The 17,630-nt window shown below is 36.8% G+C and overlaps 4 protein-coding genes across 6 annotated transcripts; 2 read left to right on the forward strand and 2 right to left on the reverse strand.

Moving 5' to 3' along the window:
- The first annotated feature begins 56 nt into the window (after positions 1–56).
- Positions 57–4,493, forward strand: LOC105694560 (interferon-related developmental regulator 1). Its single transcript, XM_012415357.2, has 6 exons — positions 57–344; positions 1,730–2,208; positions 2,313–2,566; positions 2,793–3,036; positions 3,139–3,354; positions 3,564–4,493. The coding sequence occupies exons 1-6, from the start codon at positions 305–307 to the stop codon at positions 3,648–3,650; spliced, it is 1,320 nt and encodes a 439-aa protein (XP_012270780.1). The 5' UTR covers positions 57–304; the 3' UTR covers positions 3,651–4,493.
- A 64-nt stretch (positions 4,494–4,557) lies between these two features.
- Positions 4,558–8,352, reverse strand: LOC105694559. The gene is made up of 6 exons (XM_012415356.2): positions 7,792–8,352; positions 6,753–7,480; positions 6,553–6,675; positions 6,287–6,451; positions 6,040–6,204; positions 4,558–5,434 (listed from the first exon to the last, which is right to left on the reverse strand). Exons 1-6 carry the CDS (start codon positions 7,829–7,831, stop codon positions 5,156–5,158), a joined length of 1,500 nt encoding a protein of 499 aa, XP_012270779.1. The 5' UTR covers positions 7,832–8,352; the 3' UTR covers positions 4,558–5,155.
- Positions 8,353–8,460: 108 nt separating this feature from the next.
- Positions 8,461–14,605, reverse strand: LOC105694627 (dynamin-like 120 kDa protein, mitochondrial). 2 transcript variants are annotated; one of them, XM_012415489.2, is made up of 18 exons: positions 14,375–14,605; positions 13,857–14,100; positions 13,653–13,788; positions 13,412–13,543; positions 12,872–12,916; positions 12,290–12,376; positions 12,057–12,214; positions 11,824–11,987; positions 11,487–11,751; positions 11,212–11,403; positions 10,966–11,150; positions 10,748–10,909; positions 10,481–10,668; positions 10,162–10,376; positions 9,834–10,091; positions 9,556–9,756; positions 9,276–9,480; positions 8,461–9,192 (listed from the first exon to the last, which is right to left on the reverse strand). In XM_012415489.2, exons 1-18 carry the CDS (start codon positions 14,401–14,403, stop codon positions 9,128–9,130), a joined length of 2,931 nt encoding a protein of 976 aa, XP_012270912.1. In that variant the 5' UTR covers positions 14,404–14,605; the 3' UTR covers positions 8,461–9,127. The 2 variants fall into 2 exon arrangements, with proteins under 2 accessions (XP_012270912.1, XP_012270913.1); XM_012415490.2 differs by lacking the exon at positions 12,872–12,916.
- Positions 14,606–15,014: 409 nt separating this feature from the next.
- Positions 15,015–17,630, forward strand: LOC105694477. Of its 2 annotated transcripts, XM_012415172.2 has the most exons (7): positions 15,015–15,416; positions 15,763–15,864; positions 15,937–16,175; positions 16,374–16,563; positions 16,632–16,859; positions 16,936–17,077; positions 17,579–17,630. In XM_012415172.2, exons 1-6 carry the CDS (start codon positions 15,117–15,119, stop codon positions 17,029–17,031), a joined length of 1,155 nt encoding a protein of 384 aa, XP_012270595.1. In that variant the 5' UTR covers positions 15,015–15,116; the 3' UTR covers positions 17,032–17,077; positions 17,579–17,630. The 2 variants fall into 2 exon arrangements, with proteins under 2 accessions (XP_012270595.1, XP_012270594.1); XM_012415171.1 differs by lacking the exon at positions 17,579–17,630 and having other exon boundaries at positions 16,936–17,454.

The raw sequence follows: 17,630 nt of genomic DNA on the forward strand, positions 1-17,630 counted from the left end.
CAAGAGCCGGGGGAATGGCGAGCATGCGGATACTCGGCTTCCGGTGAGTTCGTGAAAGATCGGATAAATTCGCCGTTCGCGGAGGCTCGCTCTCGCAGAAGACAGTGCACTTGAGAAAGCCCTTCGCTGGCTGGCTCGACGTGTATGCTTTGAACGCTTCGCACCATGTTAATGAGTTTTTGTCAAATTTTAATAAACCGTTCGTGCAGTGCATTCAGTATACGAAAGATAATAACCAGTGCAAGACATTTACCCTCTTGATCGAGTATCTTCGTTAGTACCACTTGTGCAATAAGGAACGGGAATGAGAATGCCTGGCAAAGGGGGCAGAAGAGGAAGATCCGGTAAGTGGGAATCACTATGTCGCGGACATTATCTACGGTTAAGCCGATTAACTTATAACGGCTTTCTCGCCGCTCGTCGACGGACAGCCACGAATTCGCCCGTTTTTAAACCCGATTTGATTCGACTCAAACGTAACTCAACGATTTCTGACCGGATCGTCCATCGGTTCGTCGCGGTGATTCATCCCGATTGGAAACGTTTTCCGCATGCCTTACGTCATGATTCTGCACTATTTTAAAATGCTGCCCGTTGCCATGCGAGCCCGAAGGGAAGCTCGGGTTTCTCGTTGGGCCTTACAGGGAGGAAAGGTTGGCTGAAATTTAACGCGGGCCCTGTATCGACCCCATGTGGAAGCCATGCTTTTCGCACATGGAAGTTGGGCGCGCTAAAATGGCGCAAATGCGAATATCTACGTCAGGCAAAGCCTTTGTCGTCACGAGATTTTCTGGTAGCTTCGAGAATTCCTATCTTTGGTTACAGTAAAGAGTCCCATTTCGATCTTTACGACCTGGGTCGTTTTTTAAGCAGATTCTTGGAACGTTAGATCAACGTTTTTTTTGGGGTTAGGTTTCGGACTTTGTACTTTACGCGACGCGTTCGTTCTTCCAGTCGACGAGAATGTTCGAAGGAATGTTTAACCTCTTGATTCCAGAATTATTGAACCCCTTTTTCAGGTTATGTTGGATTTTTAATTTTCATGCTTCTTATATATAAAGAGTGGTACGAAAATGGATATTCCAAGGACATGTGAATGCACGTGTAGAGAAATCGCAGCTGTTAGGTTTTATTTATAGTCTCTTTTTAATTCCAGAACATTGAGGCGGATACTGTACATGGTTTTCATTTTTCTGGAGAATTATACACTCTGGTTGTGTTTTATATGCCAAAGATCTTGTTTTCTGTATCGGCTGTATCTCTGTTTAAAGTTTGCATTAAATTGTGTTGTTATACAATGACAATTACTAAACACGCGAAATACTTTCACGGACGTGTATGTCGCAACAGCTGGTTGAGTTTCTCGTTATGCAACCTGACATTCGTTCAGAGCAGCTGCTTTGATCCACTTTCTAAAATCCAAACATTATCTTTCTCCAAATACTATTGATTCTAATTATGTCCCGATGTGTTAGTAATTAATTCATGGAAAGCCTGTAGACGTAGCATTTCTTATCGGACACTTAAAATGTCGGTGATGAAAGGAGAGGGTGGCCTTGAACAATACTGGTCTCGAGCAACTATCACTGGTTACCTGAACCAGTTTGAAGAATTTTTATGCTGCTTGTTAAAACGATTCCCTAGAATTATTACATTTACTTATACTTTCGTCTGAAAGTAAATCGTGGCTTCAGTTTACGTTTATACTAAACTTTGATGTAACTCATAGGTCACAGTGGAAAAAGGGCTGAATTAACATCTGATGAGGATTCCATCAACAATGACGCGTGCAGCGTTACCAGTGGCCAGTCTGATAATCGCAGCGTGTTCGACGATGTGAATGACAATGAGGTGGATGAGATTGCCCAACAAGATGTGTTTGAGGAAAAACTTAAGGAAGCCATAGACGGATTAACTCAGAAGAGTGCTAAAGGCAGAACGATCTGCTTTAATGGGATCGAAAAGATTTTTACCATCAAATACATACCAGAATTCGTTGAAGACAGGAAGATGACCATTACAGACGCGGTAGAGCGAGGATTAAAGAAAGGACGTTGTGAAGAACAGTCAACGGCAGCAAGGCTGGGTACTTTACTTTGTGTTCAATTAGGAGCCTTCGAGAGTGCAGAGGTAGTTTGTAAAGACTTAAGATCTACATTATCATTGATTGCTAATGACAAGACCGCAACAACTGGTGCCAGATCGGAGGTGAGAATAAATATTCATATTCTTTGGTATAAAGTCGTAGCACCGTTATCAGTTATGTAATTACAATCCATGTTTAAATGTAATAAAAATGCTTTTACTTTCAGTGCTGTTGGGCCTTGAGTATGAATCAATTTCTCATTGGGAATGATGCTACCGATACGATTGAAATAGTCCAGATGCTGTCTACTATTTTTGCTGGTTCATATCTGAAAGGCAATGGTGCTGCAGCTACAGTTTCTGCTGATATGGCAGCTCTACATGCCGCTGCACTCTCCTCGTGGACTCTGCTTTTAACTATCATGACACCTGCAGATATTTATAATTTACTCGCCAGCGATCGGACCAATAATTATATGCCGTAAGTAGAATGAATATCAATCGAAGATGTTGTTTAAGCTATTTGTTATAAAAATGAAAGTTCTTATTAGATGTAATTTAAGCCCGTTTTAACATATTGATAAGAAACTTATATCTCATGGACTTCGGACAGCAAACTTGTTCGCTTAAGATAATGCATGTACGAAACATTTAAATGAAGCCTCGTTACGTTAAATAAATTCTCATAATGTGTTAACCATTCTTAGTTCCTTAAATCGACTGCGGGAACTCTTGGAATCACCGCACCTTGAAGTTCGTCTGTCTGCTGGCGAAGCCATTGCTGTAATCTTTGAACTTGGCCGTGATTACTCAGCTGACTATGAGCAAGACTGGGCTCTTGACCTCATTGAAATATTAAAAGATTTGGCTACTGACTCCAACAAGTACAGGGCTAAGAAGGATCGAAAACAGCAACGTGCCAGTTTCCGAGATATCTTACGATACATCGAGGTAAATAATCCTCAACATTAATTTTTCCAGTCTTTAGTATTATAGGATTTAATGTATAACGTAAATAATATCACATTGGTCTATGTCTATTTTTTCCCTCAGGAGGATACGATCCCGGAGATGCATGTTAGATTCGGCCCGGAGACCCTTTACTTGGAAGGATGGTGTGCAAGGACTCAGTACAATGCATGTTGTCGATTACTTGGCCCTGGCATAAATATTCATTTGTCTGAAAATCAGCTGCTGCGTGAAATTTTCAATCTTGGTAACAAGGTTTTACCCCTACAACCCACTCAGAAAACGACCAAATTGGAAAGAGTAAGTAAAGTTGGGTTATGTTGTCTTATATATGCTCACATGTAGCGTGAGTTCGCAGAATGGCTCATAATTTCAGATTTTACTAAGTAAAGTTTTTGAAGTTAGGGCAGAAAACTTTAAGAAACTAATTTGATCAGTAAACGCAGCTTTTAGTGACAACTTATGAACTTCCTTAAAATATTGTACAAATAATAATCCACATTTTTCAGACCTTGATGAACGCAGCTGCATTCAAGGCACGCACCATTCTACGTAACAAAAACCGTGACAAGCGTTCGGCAGCCCTGTTGGTATAATTTTTCGACTTTTTAATTTCTACGGATTAGGTAATTTCCTACTTAGAATTTCACACTGAATAAGTGTAACTATCATGTATTTATTATATCAATCGAATAATGAAAAAAACCAGTTGTATGTTATCGCTTCTATATGCGGTTTCACGGATTTCAGGTTATGTATTTAGATCTACTTGTTGTACGATCTGTACCTTTTAGTAAATTTGGTGCAAGCCTCTGAGTAGTGAATTGAAAGAAGTAATGCACTGTTTAGTTGCTTATTAGAGCGTTCGTAGGATGTATGTACATATAAAAAATGTATATACGAAAATTAATCAATTGTTTCATGGTCTGACACCAGACAGAATTTTTCGGTGATCTGGTCATCAATTTGCTATAGTTGTTGATTCACGCGTTAGAGATGTTCTTAGGATTAACTGTTACTCTAATCGTTACCGTATTTATTGCAAGCTAAAAGACCGGTCCTCATCGATATATATTAAAATATTAGAAAATAAAATTTATACTTGGATTTTAATCGTCCATTCATAGGTCAACCGTAAAGTTACAGATGTTGATCATCGGTGACTCGACATTAGGTTTTTTTTTTTAATGTTGACGAAGTCTCAATACACATCTCTTACAACTGACTGCAACTGACTGATATTACAGGGTCGCTTTAAATAAAGTTTATTTTAACGGGGTTTGTGACATTGACACGAATCGATTTCAGAACCAGTAACTTCAAAGTTTTTGACAGACAGGCGATGACGTTAGAAATCATCGACAGTGTGGCTAAGAATGGACCGTCTTGTATACTCTCTGTTTAAAAATAAATACATTTCTTGGATGCGTTACAATGTACATGGCACTGACTCGTTTTAAAAATGCACCATAATAATGGCACGCAAGATGTAGATCTATTTAATAAGTTAATTAACCTACTTTATTGTACAGTCTTATTACAATTATACAACAATCCATAACAGCGATATACCTTTCTTGTCCTGTCAATCTTAAAATACTGTTATTCAAGATTCGCATTATATAAATACGATTGGCAGGTTTCAGGCACTTATTACTATTAGTACGCGCAACACTGTTACTAAAGGTACTGTATGAAAAGCGTAATAATCAAAATAATCAGACGCACAGTACGAAATCCACGTTCAGCTGCATTCCATCTTATACCTCCTTACAAAAATTGCACATCGAAGGCACATCGGAACCTAATCTATAATTGTCAACTAACCTTTCTTTTTTTTTCTCTTCATATGTTGAACTTACGTAAATTTAAACACTTTCGCGTCAAAGCATTACAAATTAGGTTCTTATAGTAAAGAAAAGATCTTTTACAGGAAATAAGTATAATTTAAAATGGCGAAACTTATAGGAATAAGTATATAAATCAAGCTGCGGTGCCATGTACTGAATAGTGTTTCTAATGCATAAGCGAAAGAGAGAGCGTGGGTTAAATTATAAAATACTTCAGTTACGCATTAAAAATCTTCGTACGAGAGAAACGTTCATACGTGCAAATTAAGCTGCTGGGTTTTAAACTCTTTCTCCGACAGCATGTGCCATCGGTAGCCTAATATTTTTGAAACCTCTCTTTCGGTACTTTCGTAACTACAGCTATTTACTTTGATCCACTGGTAATGCTCTGGCGACCAGTCGGCAACTCTTAGCCAATCTTTGTCGCACCTTTTTAAAATCACGTTCCTCCGCACGTATAAGCAGCGCAAAGACTTCGCGGTAGATACTATTTCTAGGATTGTAGCTGTTGATATTTTGTCACGTATCATCTACACAGGAATGATAAAAGAATTTTACTAAAATGAGAGGAAAGCAAACAGTGTCTTTAGTCACATCAACGTGCAATAAAACTTCCTCGATAACATACTATCAATTCAGTATACAATTCTATTTATTAACCGAACTTAATTGAGACATCACAGACAGTTATCGCAATCTTAGAACTGTGTTAATACTCTCAACGTTCATCAGGAGTATAACAATAAAATTAAAATCAGTCTTAATGCAAGAATACTGATAATATAAAAGCAAAGGCTGCTAATATTTTCATCGTTAATTATTTAGTGTAAAAATTCTATCGTCTTCTGTTTATCTTTTAAATCCATTATTTCTACAAGTGTTTAGTTCTATTCATCCATGCATTGTTCACACGCACGCACGCTGCAGTGGACATGGGAGAATACATTACAGGATACACACAACTCGGTCCTTGTTCCGAAGACAGTTACCAATTAGAGAAAGCATTTTGTTTAAATGCCATGGTAAGCCTTCACAAAAAGTCAAGCCATTACAGTAGGAAGAGTTAGACAAAGTAAGATTTCAGGAACAAGCAAGAAAAAGAGAAACGCCGATATTTAGCAGTTCGAAACACTACCAGAGTGTGGAGACTCGGACAAGTTTTGCATAGCCGTACGAGAGCTTCGTCCAACCGCTTTGCAAAATTCTTTGGTAAGAAATATCTGGTGAGACCTTTCAAAGCGTAGACTTTCAGTGTCGATCCAAAATAAGTTCCATGCGAATCTATGGTCACCGATGTAACCTGCAATATTTGGGATAAATTTCAGAATTTCACTTTTTACGATAACTATTCAGTAGCTACTCTGGAAATTTATTGGAATTACCTGCGTGGTGGGATTATCCAAAACGATGCTTGCACAAGGTATAGAACCATAGTCCATCTCACCGATTGGTAACGTAAAGTCAGTAGGTTTCCGACTCTCTATTTCAAAATGTACCCTTAAGTGAGGATTGCTCATTTTCATCTTCTTCCATGAACTATTCTTTGGCTGGAACAGATTAAGCGATACTTTGTAAAATATTCTCTTGACATGAACCCTTTCAGTGAATAAATAAAAATTCGAAATGTAATCTGAAAAAGATCACTTACCAAAAATACTGTAGTATCTTTAGGACTGTATCGATTTTGAATTATATGTAAGTGTTGCAATGAGGTTGATCCTAATAATTCCACGACATCCTCATCCAGATTTTGTGGACTAATAATTAGGATCTGTAGAAATATAAGGTTCATAGGTCAGTAATTGTTTACAAAAAATAAGAGTGCAATCACGTTGAGAAGGTACTTACTTTTAAATTCAAAAACACACCAACGTGGAGAAGTGGACAGCTGTATCTCGTTGTGTTTATTAGCACTAGTTTTGTTAAAGTTTCTGTGCAGTTAGCGCAAACATCGTCTAATAAATGTAACGCTTCTCTGCTTTCTAACATTAGATCGATTAATTCAAGGCACTTGAGATGTTCAAGATTTCTCATAAGTCTCTTTAAGGCCTCGAGTAACTTTCCTCCGGTACCAAAGACTCTAATTCGATCAGGAGCGTCTCTGTTTTCCATATTACAGGGAAAGGTAAATTTTAATCTGCGGATGTAAGTGCCCACACCAGCGACCGATCTATTATCAGACCCTTGCCTTTCAGTGTACCACGACACCATGTTCATAAATTCATACAAGTTGTAGAAATTTAGCATCGGATCAAAAACAAGACATCTAAAGAACTTCCCAACCTTATTCAGGCAGGCTGAAGTTCTCATGTGGTCTAAAACGTATTGCCATCCACTGTAGTAATTAAATTTACCCCTCGTCAATGTCGTATCCTTGAGGGTGAATGTGGACCACACATTTTGCAATTTAAATGCATGATACCAAGACTGGCAGACAAGCGATGCATAATATCTTTCTTGAATTGTTAAATAAGAAAATATCTGTTCCAGTAGAATATCTGGTAACTGATCCCAGGAACTAAAAATCTTATTTCTCGAGTCCTCCTCGAACTCATCATCGGTATTAACTCGAAAGTCTAAAAAAAAAAAATTTAAGTATTATTATACCTTTCCTTGCCTACAATTATTACTTTCACAAACAGTGTCATTCATCCTTGATGTAATATTGTAACACTTCTGTCTTTTAACGTCACTCCGTATTGGAATTCTGCAATTACTACCAATTACTACGCACGTTTCCAAAAATCCGAATAAAGTTAAACGTCGAGCAACAACTTATTTTCGAAAGAAACACTGCTCGAACTTTCTATATGACGTAAAACAGCGGATTCACGGCAAATGTGGGAGTTTGACATTTGAGCCTAACCTGCAAAAACCCCAAACGTACCTTTGTCATTTTCGTCTTCCTTCCAACAGTCTTCACTCATCTTCGAATTAAAAGTTCGCTGAATTGGACATTCGACCTGTGTTTACCGGAGTTCACGAATCGATATGTAATATATCTAAAAATATACCAAAGTGGAAAGTAACGCACACATTATACCGAGTTATACATCTTATCATCTTCGCGAGGTTAGTCAATCATGACGTCACTGATTTCGATTCGACACAGGTAGATCGATACATCGAACAGAGTTCAGACCATCGATTTTCACCGTCAGGATTTTTGCTCGAAGATAAATTGAGATAAATTGGTTAGGTTAGATTATCTGACTTCTATTTTTAAATTTTTAAATATATTCGGCTAGCGCTAGAATGCCTTTAATTAAATAACTGGGCGCTCAGTTTAATTCTACAAAAAGGCGTTGACATAGTTTTCGAATAATGTTACACATTATTTACTAGTTCCTATTAGCGGCACCAAATGATCGAAGCTTCTTCATTATTATTCATTATTGATCACATTTATCGACATTGCCATGATAGATCAGTTCCATTGAGTAGTTTAAATTAGCATAAAAATGTCACTGTACTATTCTGAGGCAGACTTGAAGGAATAATTATACATTTAAAAAGTGAAGCAATTTCTGAATCTAAGGAAATAATTAGATCTTGGTAACCAATGACAAAAATTTTATTTGCCTACTAATCTCTAAGGGTACGCTGTCCTCAACTGTGAGTGACACATCCTTTTCCTATGTTTAGTCGAACTTGTTTCAGAGGTGTGTATAAAATGAAAAACACGAGTTACACTTATTCTTATTGCCCGCTGGTGAAAATTCAATGGAAGAGAAAATTGGAACTGATAATCATCAAATTGAAGAAATCACTATTTGCAACTTATTTCATTGACTACTATATACTGTTTTGTGCATGATTCCCGATACCACTTATATGATACTTTGCTTTTGTCTTCCATTTTATTTCTCAGCGAAGTTTAAATTTATTTCTCTACCTGCTGCAAATGTCAAGGAATTCATTGACTAGATTTCTATTCAAATTCAATCGCCATGAACAATTTACCAGCGGCGATTTAGTAGTGGCATTTTTTCGTCCGTGTTAAACATGTACACGAAAACCACATTTCTCAAACGATAGTATTGTTTATGGGACAACTGCGGTCCAGAATGGACATCCCAATCGCAAGACGTATCTTTGAGAATAACGCAATGCCATTAGTTCCTAACAACGCGCATAACAGTCACCTGGATTGATCATTTACGCAATCTTTGCATTCAATGCACATTTTATCTTCACCAGTTAACCGATGCCACTCGTTAATCTCACTTTTCTTTATTCAGTGCTTGGATGAATTCTTCTAGCTTCTCCTGAATCTGCCTAACGCGTTCTGAAACGAAATAGTACATCATGTATAGAAGAAAAATGCATTTAATTATCACGTTAAACACTACATAATCTATAAAAACTTACTCAGTTCTTCTGCTAGCATAACTCGTCTGCCCGTCAGTAATTTTTCTTTAATTTTACTATCTTGGCTGTAATCATCCAAGACCTCCTTGATTTCCTTATCGAACCTACGAGCTTCGCGATTCATGATCTGCTGCCTTAACGCATTTGCAGTTACTTTTAACATCTGCTGAATCCTCCAGAACAGCACAACGTCGTTACAATCTATCTGTTGAGAAGTAAAAGAAAATTCATTGTGTTGCTTCAAAGGATAATTTGCAATCGACTGAAAATTAATTCATACCTCTTTATCGTGTCCTGTATGATAAAGGAAATAACATTTTTTGCAGTCATATGCCCGTGCTAAACTTTGCTGAAGGAAAAATCTCCTGTAAATTGGGTGCCAGATTTCTTGAATTTCCTCGGTATCAATTTCTAAGCCATTTCGTTGCAAGTTTTTCCGTATCGTTGTCAGTTCATCCTGCGATAGAGTAGGTGAGTGTTTCTGAAAGTAGATAAATGATGTCATGACCGCAATTCTTGTACATAACCTAATGTCAAATTTATCAAAGATGTCAATACTTTGTCAACGTAGAGAATTTTATCTAACTCATTTTTAATTGTTCCATGCTTTCTCTGCTCTTCGCTTTGGCTTTGCCAGTAGAGCCAACGTCCCATGAAACCAGGTCCCAGCATATCGTTTAAAACGTTTTCAGTTGCTTGTAACTTCTCCTTCACCGAAGTCTCCAAGAACCGTATCGCTTGATCCCAGTCCCTCTTATCGCTGATAGTTCGATCTTCCAAGGTATTAAGTTGAATCACTCTCAACATCTCGGAAGCCTAAAAATAGGCAGCACTTCTTAATTTCTACTCAAATTAATCACAGTTTTGATATCGTTAGATTTCTAACTTTTTCCTCCCATTTATGCCTCCTCATTGCCTCGTTCACTACAGCCTGTTTTATGTTATCGAAGATGTTATCATGATCCGGTCTTTGTTTCTCATTCGTGATGAACTGCAGAAATTCTTTCTGTAAACATTCCCATCCGCATTCAACACTATGTGCTGGTAATTGTTGTTCGGCCCACTTTCTTAATTTTATATCGACAGTCGTGTTATAAGACCCTGGAAGAAAAATGACCATGCCTTAATTAATTGTTTTTTAAATCTAAACAGACTACATTAAATATAAAAAAGGCAGGATTGAAAACCAATATATTATATCCAACCTGGATTTCCAGATTGCGCAGCTGGTAAGTAGATGTTCTCGAAGACATGCATACTGACTTTTTCCCAGATTCGATCCATCAGTACTTCGTCCCAATGCCTCGGTGAGACTTGCGATAAGTTTACCATCTCGTCCAGAATTTCAGAGCGAGCTTTCTCGAATAGTTCATCCCTGTCTAACTCTCGCAGCCTGTATTTGTAAATTTTCAATAAGATATTTGCACTATAGTACTTCTACATTTCATGAATACCTAAAGATTTCTCATTACCTCGGGAAGTTATTTTTCCACTCGGTTTCGAGATTAAATCTAGTGGCCTTAAAAGCATCAGCTTGTTGTTCAACGGTCTCTCTGACCATCTTCCAAAAGCATTCGGCTACAGCTAAGCTGAGATTCCTTGTCGTAACTTGACTTGACGTTACTACGCCATCCCTGTTAAGGTTTTGTTTAATGATCTTGTAGCACTTAACTACACAGACACTACTTACTTGAAAAGTTTCGAATTGCGAAAGAATTTTTCTTCATAATCCTTTATCGTTTGTATACTATCGTCCTGCCTGCCACGACCAGTAACAACAGCAAAATAACCCATTGCTTTCATCGGAAAGAGTTTTCCAGATAATATTTTCCGTACTCGCTCAGGATTCGCCAAATTTTCCTCAGCCAGATCGACCTAATTATTCAAATAAAGAATATGTACATCTAATTAAGTTCCTTCGATCTCACATGCTTACCTTTGTAAGTACGAAAATGGTTCGCTTTCCAGTGGGATCCATTTTTGCAACAATGTCTGTTACGTTACTCCTTTCGGCATCAACAGATCCATCTTGTACACAGAGAATAATTGCATTGGGGTTACTCATGTACTGCTCCGTCATTTCCCGGATCGAATTACGAGTATCCTCCGCCATGTCGACAGTGACTGTCTGTTGCAAGAGCATGTCAATTTTAACAACAAATAAGTTAAGAGAAAAAATAGAAGACTGAAATTTACCAAAATTCAACTTACACTGATAATACCAGGAAGATCGACTAAAATCATACGTTGGAGCCCTGGGCCTTTGACTGTCATTGAAATAACCTCATGGCTCACGGTCTTTCCATCTTTAACACTATTTTTCATGCGCAGTTCGACCTCTCTTCTTAATTCCATTAACTCTGACTCCTTAGTTAAGTCGAATTCCCTCGAGCTGTCTTTAAACTGAGCTATATGATACGGACCTTCGCTAATTGTCACTTTGACAGGAGCCCTTGTCATCATTTCTCCAGCACCTCTGAAAGCATTACATAAAGTTTGACATACAAATTTTCAATGTAACGTGAACACCTTTTTTTCTCATATGTACCTAGGAAATATTCTCGCTTGTGCAATCATTTCAAGAACGGACGTTTTTCCTGAACTTTGGTCCCCGACGACTACCACTCTTGGTAAATGGTCAGCAACGGAGTAAGCACTGTCATAATCGTTCAGCTCATCTAAGACTTCACTGTACATATCGATCAATGATTTCTAAAAAGTTACACAATCATTAATTGAGCTACTCTAAATGGTGATATTTTTATGGTCTGAATATTTTACCTTAATCTTCCGACTAAAATTCTTTTGATTTCCCCGTAGTAAGATTTGTTTGCGTAGCTCTTTATTCTCTCGCTCTAATCTTTCCAATTCTCGCTGATATTTCATTTGCATTTGCATAACTTCATCCTGCATAGCATCTAGTCGTTTCTGAGATGATTCTGCAAATTTGAAACAGTAGAAATTAGTTCGATAGTAATTTTATGAGTAAGATAAATTTTATTTGATATACGTACGTGCTTTTCTACGTTCCTCATCCGTGTTTTCGTTTAACAATGGACGGGCGAAAGCAAGCGAGTTTTTCGACAACTCAGTTTTAGCATCTGTTTAAAAATAGAAAACTATTAAAAGTATTTCTAATGCTTCTTAGAAATTATACATTTTTATTGTGAAATAAACGTAATAAATACTAAATTAATCCTATTCATGGACGCTTAGACTCGCATACAAGAAACAATTCCATGAATGATTGTGTTTAATATTAAAGGCTTGTAAAACAGTGGCAGTACATTTTAAAAATAAAATAGAAAGTAATGCATTATGAGTAATTGAAAAGGGTCTGTCCAATTCGGTATTGAATTAAGAATAGCAAAAAACAAATATCAAATTCTACTACATGAGTTTAATAGTTAACGGTCGTACACACATCGATATAACTTTAGCAACATGGAATGCAACAAAAGCTACGAAAGCATTACGAAAGAAGTATGTGCAAATGTGTGTCAGTAAAGTTAATGAGAAATCAAGCTCAGCCTTTTCAATGCACAGAATGCTGAATGGACAGACCAATGATTGTTGAGAAACTATTTTCTACACACCTGAATAAACTTGGTTCGCTACGGCTGTGATTGCATCGAATAAACCTGAACAGAACAGACCAAATCATAGAATTAATCACTGATAAAAAAGCAATGCTGAAAGCATTATAAAAAGAATGCATTTTGTATAATCTGAAGTAAACTGCTCGCTCTCATTCATGCAAATGTTAGTATTCGCGATAAAGGACAGAAAATTAACCGTAAACTAGTTAAATGTTTAAGTGAGGACGTTATTAAAAGTGCATTGATTATGATACAGTCTGTTCTCTCTTAAATTAATTCTGTTGGTTACGTAAATAAAGTGTAGCAATGAACCAAAGCGGTTTTTTCATTTATATGTGAATTCGAATAAACTTAAAACTAAGTAGTTAAATGTACTGAAATCTACAATTAAATTACTGAAGGGGAAAAAATGATGGAACCGTGGAAGATTAGTAGCTGAAAGGAAAAAGGATATGAGGACAAGAAATATCCAGGTTGACCTTTAATTTTGGAGTAACAAGGAATATTATTTTTTTTTGCTAAGATCCTGTAACTCACGATTTGAGGAATCATCATTCTGTGATTCACTTCGTCGGTTGTTTGCTGCCTGAATGGCATTATCCAATCTTTGGTTAAACCACTCTTTGTACTCATTGTACTTTGCCTCACTTAGTTCCTTCACACGTGGATCTGTTTACATTAATCAGTCCCACCGAAAATGGATCACGGTATCAATTGATATAAACTATCGATTTTAATCCTAATATCTGATAATTTTACCATAAACAAATTTACGTACCGATTTCAACCTTGTCAGCCAGATTTTTAGTTAATGAAACTAACGATCCACGGAAATCTTGCCACTGTTGTTCATTGGGAAATAGGTTACTAATCCACTTTATATCTGGGAGTTCATTCTTCCATTCCTCATATTTCTATAAATACATTAACTAATTATATAATTCTGAATATTGTTCCTATTAACGTTCAAGGTACAACTTACCTTTTGTAGCGTTACGCCTCCTCCGAGAGCTCCACCCAAGAGAATATAACGAATTTTAAGTACGCTTCTGAGGACTCTCCCTATTACCATAGCATATCCCCGATTGGGATTAATAAAACAACGTGTATGCGGTGATGCTAACAGAGGCCTACATACGATTCCTATTCTGCCAGACATCACATTTCGAGAATTTATAACAGACACGGGATGTCGAGAGTTCTTTGAGATTAAAAGGATAGTATGTCTGAAAAAAATAAGACAATTTAAGTTTCAACAAATATCAAAGTAACAGCTGTATAATAAAGAATGTCTGTCAATAAAATATCTTCGGTGAAACAGTAATATATTACACAATTTATATACACATGTAATAACCTATCTCTGACCACAGTGGTTTAACGTAGGAGGTATACTTCAAATTTACGAAAACCTTTTATGTGATCATTAGTAAAATCAAGATTTAATTTAACTAATGGGAGAGATTTTAAAGAAACCGGCGACCTTTAACTAAAACTTACCCGAATTTTCCACACAAAACTTGCTCCATTCTGCTCGTCGTACTTCAGTGCCAATATGAGTACTAACAAATATCGCTGGAAGTCAAACGTGTGACAATGTACATCAGTTATATCAAATATTTGACAATTGTAAAATTTATCTAAAATCGTCCTAACATGTATGTAATAATTAACGTTCCATAATTCTGATTTCGATCATCTTTCAACTTTGCAAATTAGAACGGGGAGCAGTGAACAAATTGGAGAGTTAACCTGAAATTGCAGCGCCCTCTTCTAGGTTACATATGCACAAGATGGACCAATCAGAACGCTCCGTGTATCCATTCAACCAATCGCATTAAACGTTATGCAAAAGAGGGGTTGTTCAAATATTTTTATATTAATTCACCTAAAATTGTGAGGCACAGATGTCACTTCGTTCGATTTTTGCAACATTATTAGCCGTCAGATGACACCATAAAATAACATGTATTTATTCGATAATAGTGTTCTTCTAATTTATTTTTATGGACTCTTTCAACGATACCTACGGAGTTCTTGATGTAATTCGAAACAGAATATGAAGATGGAGCTGCTGTTTGATGCAAGTTGCATGCGTATGTGTATTTCAGATAATGTATATGTATGGGAACATCGAATTTCCAGAATAGCACATTGACTTTAGTTAAAGCAAATTGAATTAATAGGCCACGTGCTTGGCCATGGGTGTACTTGTCAATTTATTTTATGATAACGTTTCAGAATGATGGCTGATATGTATTTCGAGATATTTGACTGGTATCCTAATTTAATTCTGGTCTCCGACCACCCTGTCACTTGGGAAGGATTGTTAACTACTGCAGGACAAACAAATCTTAAACACAGGTTAACGTTGAAGATTAAGTTAGAGGTGCCAAATTATCCCACTTTAACAGGAGCGAAGTTGCTTTTTGGCAGAACAATTGGTTTTTTAAGAACACGTGAACTTGATAAGAAAATTAGTAACTTGTTGAACACTACCTCGACTGTGTTATCATTTTTAAGACGACTGCAAATGCTTTTTGTAAGTAGTAAGGAAAGTTTGAATATATATCTGAGCGTGTTCATGGTTCAACTGATTCTCAATTTCTGAAATAAATAAATATACTGGCTGAAATCAATGCCGTGGTTTATTGTGGAATTATAATTTTTTTCATAAGTAGTATAATATCCTCAATTGATTTGTAATGTTATGAAAAGTAACGTGATAACATGCGATAAGAACGAACCATTTAGTGGTCCGACATAAAATAATCTTTGGAAGATATCTGTACGAATTTATATCTTTTGAGACATTTATTGCCATTAATATCTTGCGTCAAGATAGATGATTCTGCAGGTAAGGATTTATCAGTCATATGCTTTATTAGGATGATCTGATCTACTGCAGTAGTAACACCAAAATTTATACCGATGGCACTTTTAAAGAAGGGACCCTCGAGGACCTGAAAAATGTTTTATGCACACATTCTGTAAGTAAGACAAGAACAATGTACTCACAATAACGATTTTATATGCGACCACAGTTTTTTCATTTTTCATAGGGGATGAAATTATCATCCAACAGAACTTTTGATTTCGTTAAATTATATCTAAAGGGCGTACATACTACGTTAACGAAGGATACATATTATTTAAGTACCTGGAAAGTGGTATCCTCCGACCTTCCTGAACTTACAGTGGATCAACAAAAAACATTAACCTTAGGTGTAGCGATGAAAAAATTAGAAGATCGAGTACAGTTACTAGAAGATATTTGGCATCAACTAAGTCAAATCGATAGGTGGGTTTTTCCACGGATTGGATAGTTATTTCATTACTCAGTATATATATTTGTGTACAATCTTGTAAGCGTAATAGATTATGAATTACTTCTATATTGAGAACACGGATGGCTTTGCAGAGAATGAACATTGTCAGAAATCTGCTTTTTGGGGTATAGTAATTTAAGCATTTCGTTTTCTTACTGTTTATTTTGTAGAAATTGCTGGGTGATCGATCCGCAGAATCCAAAACCTTATCATCTGTATCGACGTATAAACCTATCGCAAAGTTTGTCAGTCCTCGTCACACTGGATCCATTGAATTCGTCTGCTTTGCCAGATATTAAACTGTTTGGGACAAATGCTGAGGTACAGGAGTACGAGTGTAGAATTTCTCAAAACTTACAGGTGTGCAGATAAATAAATTAGCCAAGAAATACTTTCGGATAGAAGTGTCATGCAGGACCGTTTTTTAGAATTGGGATTTGGAGTCGAGTCTACTAGATAATTTACAGAACTTGTTATGCCTAAATGAATTTCCTCGGGCATCCACGACGAAGTGCAATCCAAATCAAGGTGGAATCATCGAAGAGGAAGAATGTTGCATCTGCTTTTCATTGACATTAGACGAAGGGCAGTTACCGGATAAAATCTGTGACAATGAAAAGTGCAGAAGAAAATTCCACGTCTCTTGCTTGTTCCAGGTACAAACTATTATTGTTTTTGACTTCTTGATTAAGTGCAGATAATTTAAATCGGAACATGGGATTTCTTTTTCAGTGGTTACAGACAACTGCTAGAAATAACATTGTCTTCAACCATATCCATGGGGTGTGTCCTAATTGTGGGGAAAATATATCCTGCTCGGCAACTTGAAGGACGGTTACTACTACTTCTACAAGAAGAAACGTGATTTCTAAATGTAAATATCATTACGATTAATGGCTTCCATTATCAAGGCAAGCAATTCCAATTATCTTCCGCGAAAACGTAGGACTTGCTGCTTTGAATATTTCTCACATGTCGATTCGTTATCAAATTAAGAAACGTCGTTGAATTGCCAGCATTGAAAAGAGGCGAGGTCTCGTAAGTAAAGCGTTTTCAGTTCGAAGCAACAATCTATACGTATTGTATACGCGTGCAAGTAACGCAACTCGTAAAATTGCGATTTTTATTGCTATCAATAAGGGAGATGGGAGAACCGAGAGACCCCGCCGTTTTCCAATTACCGAAGATCCCCCTTTGGACAGGAGATGCTTCGTTGATTATATTAACGTCTTATTTAATTGTAACGAAAACAATTACTCCTAGAAATGAAACGTTTAATGTCTCTATTAAGACTTGTTTACACGAGCGAGGAAGAGGCGCACATATGCGTTACTTTTGTCTCTGCATCGGCCTACACTCATTCCTTTGTCGACAGGAATCAATTTCGCCCAATTTCCTTTAATTGAGAGGATATTAGAACCATCAGG

Source organism: Orussus abietinus, unplaced genomic scaffold (assembly GCF_000612105.2).
Source record: "Orussus abietinus isolate OABI.00-Male unplaced genomic scaffold, Oabi_2.0 scaffold90, whole genome shotgun sequence".
Lineage (NCBI taxonomy): Eukaryota > Metazoa > Arthropoda > Insecta > Hymenoptera > Orussidae > Orussus > Orussus abietinus.